Source organism: Drosophila busckii, chromosome 3L (assembly GCF_011750605.1).
Source record: "Drosophila busckii strain San Diego stock center, stock number 13000-0081.31 chromosome 3L, ASM1175060v1, whole genome shotgun sequence".
In the NCBI taxonomy this organism is placed as follows: Eukaryota; Metazoa; Arthropoda; class Insecta; order Diptera; family Drosophilidae; genus Drosophila; species Drosophila busckii.
Window position 1 is genome coordinate 11,785,614 of NC_046606.1, and position 4,002 is coordinate 11,789,615.

At 41.1% G+C, this 4,002-nt stretch overlaps 1 protein-coding gene across 1 annotated transcript; it reads left to right on the plus strand.

Moving 5' to 3' along the window:
* Positions 1-578: 578 nt before the first annotated feature.
* On the plus strand, positions 579-2,848 carry LOC108599023 (protein sneaky). The gene is made up of 2 exons (XM_017985804.1): positions 579-1,501; positions 1,549-2,848. Exons 1-2 carry the CDS (start codon positions 620-622, stop codon positions 2,785-2,787), a joined length of 2,121 nt encoding a protein of 706 aa, XP_017841293.1. The 5' UTR covers positions 579-619; the 3' UTR covers positions 2,788-2,848.
* The last annotated feature ends 1,154 nt before the right edge of the window (positions 2,849-4,002 follow it).

Below are 4,002 nucleotides of genomic sequence, written 5' to 3' on the forward strand. Positions count from 1 at the left end.
AAATAAACTTTATTAAATTAAATTAAATTAAATACAGTAAGCGCATTGAATTGAATTGAAGCGATAAAAGTAATACAGAATTAAATTTTAACTTTAACTATCATTATGATCATGAATTCTGCTCTAACTTCTTCAAGATTCGGCTAGAATTCTTCAACTCTTGATATTAATATTCAATAATTTCATCGTTTGAACTTTTTATCAACTTTTCATTGACTTTTGAATAATAAAAGTGAAATATTTAGAATCTTTTGAATACAGTGAGCTAATTGAAAAGTGATAAGAGCGATGAAAGTAATACGGAATTAAATTGTAACTGAGTTCTGCTCTAATCTCTTCAAGATCTACTATTCAAGAAAGATCTACTATTCCAGCAAGATCTTCTATTCTATTCGGCTAGAGCTCTTCAGTTCTTGATATTAATATTCAATAATTTCATCGTTTGGATTAGTCCAAAAATTTTCGTAAGACTTTTACAAATGCTTAAGGAATGGAAGTTGGAACAAAGAAAATTTATAAAATCAGTACAAGCTAAATCAACTTTTCGTTGACTTTTCAATAATAAAAGTGAAGTGAAAGTGAAATATTGAGAATTTATTCAAATACGGAATTGAAAAAAATGCATCAATGCAGAAACATACGCAACTTTACTGCACGACTGGGCAAGCCGATTTATTGTCTTGTCTATGGACGCGATAATGAGGACGTTATTAAAATAAAAATAATACGTGGAGTAATCAGTTTCTTTCTGGGAATGCTGCTGAGCTATTTGCTGTGGCTGCTGGTGTCGCTGAGCTTCGATTTTAGGCAACTATTTCGACATTATGTGCCGGACTTGCCGCTGCTTTATATGTATTTGATAATTAATGCTACGATCTTTGCGTTGAGTCGCAATATGCGAGCAATAACGCTGCTGATTTTTGTAGCGCTGATGGGCAAAACTGGGCGCAGTTATTTGCGTGCGCTGGCGTTTGCTATGATCATAGCTGGACCTATAGATAATTTGGTGAGGAATGCGGGTGAAGTGGCGCGTGTGTTTAGCTGCACTACTATACTGACCTATAATCTGACCAAGACGCGTGTGGATTTGATGGCAAAGCCGTTTACCAATACGCTGCAGCATATGAAGCAGGATGTGGAGGAAATACAGGATAACTTTAAGGAGCTGCAGGCAATACTCAGTGAGCTGAAGTACAATGTGGAGCATGTGGATGCAGCTATGGAGCCTGCGAGCAATAAGTCGAACATAACGTTGATGCAGCCGCTGCCGCAGCCGGCGCAGGCGCAAGCGCGTTTCGTGCGCAATATGAGCAAACGCTGCAAGCAGCAGCTGAACAGCGGACATCGCGTTTGCCAGCAGGTGTTCAGGCAGGGCTATCGCAAGTGTGCTACCAACTTTCCCAGCTGGCTGGCTCAAGCTATATGCTGGCCATATCGCATTGATATAATATGCAAAATCAATCTGTTTGGCAATCCGGATAAAGTTTGCAATGCTAGCAAGGTAACAAACTTTTTAGCTACTGCTAGTACTTACTGCTCTGTTTACAGGTGGTGCCTGCAGACTTTGGTGACAACTATGTGCAGCTGCTTAGCACGGAGCGTCAGCTGTACGGCAATAGCTCGGGACTGGAAATAAGCTACAAGCTGCAAAATGCAAGCGCAGCCAAAGCGCAGCTACGCAGCGCGCAGCAAACGCAGCGACAGTTTACCGAAGATTTTCAACGACGCAAGCGCATTTTTCAATTTGTAATGAAGCTGCTGGAAAAGTTGCTTTGTTTTTTTATATTACGCGTCATTTGGTCATCGCTGCGCTACTTTGCGCTCTATCGCGGCAATGTAGAGTTCGATAACAATTATTTAACCGACTACTTTAAGCATTTGGATGCACGTATGCGTCAGGCCAACAAGCCAGTGGTGCTGCCACTGCATAACTATGAGCGTAAGCGCTATGTGGATGTTGCGCAGCTTTGCAGTCGCTCCGGCGTGGAGTGCAGCAGCTTGATTTACAATTTGCTGCAGCTGCTGCTGGAGCTGTTCACATCCTGTCTGTTCCTGCTGCTCGATGTCATGGTAGTGCGTCTAATGCGTATAATACGCTCACGCTCTTTGATTACTTACAAGCAGGAAGGTGAGCATGAAATACGCTTCAGCATCAATGGCACCGGTTTGATGGCGCGTCTGCTGCGCACCACAATGCGCAACTTCAACATACACGAGCGCGTCTCCACCTCGCTGAGCAACGAGGAGTGTTTGCCTGTAGCGCATGCGCTGCCCTCGAGCTTCTATGCCAAGCTCTGCCTGCTCTATTTGCTCATACTGCTGCTCATTTGGAAGAGCACAACGCTGCTGCGTCTGCGTCCCTTCATTTGCAGCTATTTCTACTACAAGCGCGAAAAGCAGCGCATTCTCTTTCTCTATAACAGCATCAGGCGTGAGCGTCTCTCAATGCTGCACTCACTACGCCGCATGGGCGAACTGAATCTTGCCGCACGCCGCATTGAGCATAAGCTGAACATTTGTCTGCGCCTGCGGCTTGGCTTTCCCGGCAGCTTTGGCTGGCTGCAGCGCTTTCGCTGCGCCAGACGCTTGTGTCTCATCTGCAGCGTTTTGGAGGTAGACGGCTTCTTTATCTGTTTCCTATGCAGCTTGGCCTATTGCCAAGAGTGTTGCACGCTGATCAGAAATATTTGCATCCAATGCGAGTATGAAATACGACGCAGCAGCGCAGACGAAAACCACAGTGATGAGACCAGCGTGGAGCTCTACAGTTATCGCAAGGAGAAGTAGCAAAAGTGCAGTACACTATATACACTTTGCCATTTTTTAAGTGTCAAAAGCGCAGACTTTTGTGTAATTCTTAATAAACAAAACTTAATAGTTAAGTTGTCTTATTTGTAGAATTATATCGTAGTCAGACAGACGAAACAAACTGAGTAGCTTAATTTTAAAACTAACAAAGTCATGTGCGCTCAACTTGCTCTGGTCACATCATTCTGAACTGAATCTTCATTTTTTTATATGCTGAAGCTAATTTTGTTATACAAAAGTGTATTTCATAGTCGGTTTTTAGTTATAAGCATGACAAACTGAAGCATTCAAATTAATTCAATTAATTTTCGTTGCTTTGTTGTACTCCAAAGTGTAATTTATAGTCAGTTCGAATTTTGCCTTGTTTTGGTCAAAAGCAAGACATACTTAGTCTCTAAATTGAATTGGATTATTATTAAAGTGTATTTAAAAGTCGGTTGTATTAGAATTTTGCATTGATTTAGTTATAAGCGCGACAAACTGAAGCATTCAAATTAATTCAATTAATTTTTGTTGCTTTGTTAGTCTGCAAAGTGTAATTTATAGTCAGTTACGCTCGAATTTTTCCACGCTTGGGCTCAAAGCAACAAAAACTCAGCGACTAAAATGAATTCAATTAAATTATTTTTTGCTTTGCCCAAAGTTTATTTCACAGTCAGTTGTGCTAGAATTTTGCCTTGTTTTAGTTATAAGTATAACAAATTAATTCAATTGATATTTGAGGTGAATTTTGCCTTGTTTTGCTCAAAAGCGGTGACCCAAAATTGAATTCGATTATTTTTAAAGTGTATTCCGCAGTCAGTTGCATACAACTTTTGGCACAAACGACGCTTATTCCGGTCTGCAAGACATAATTCCAAGTTTCTTAATTCTGCCAACATTTGTAGCTTCTTCAATTTTGTCCTGCAGCAGTGTCTGGGACGGCTCGGCTATCGCTCAATTAGCGGCGGCGTACCCTTTTTGTCTGCTTGCCGCTTTATGTTGCAAGTTGCTGGCTGCCTAATATAATTATGCACATGTCTAGCAGCACTTCTGCTCTCCTTACGTTCTGTTGTCCTTAGACAAACTTCAGCCAGGCGAATGAATGAAGCTTGCCCCAAAGCTGTGCGTCTTGTGATTCGATTATGTTTGTTGAGCTGCTGGATTAAGTTGCAAAAATTGTTAATTAAAAATAATATGAAAATGTTAATTGAA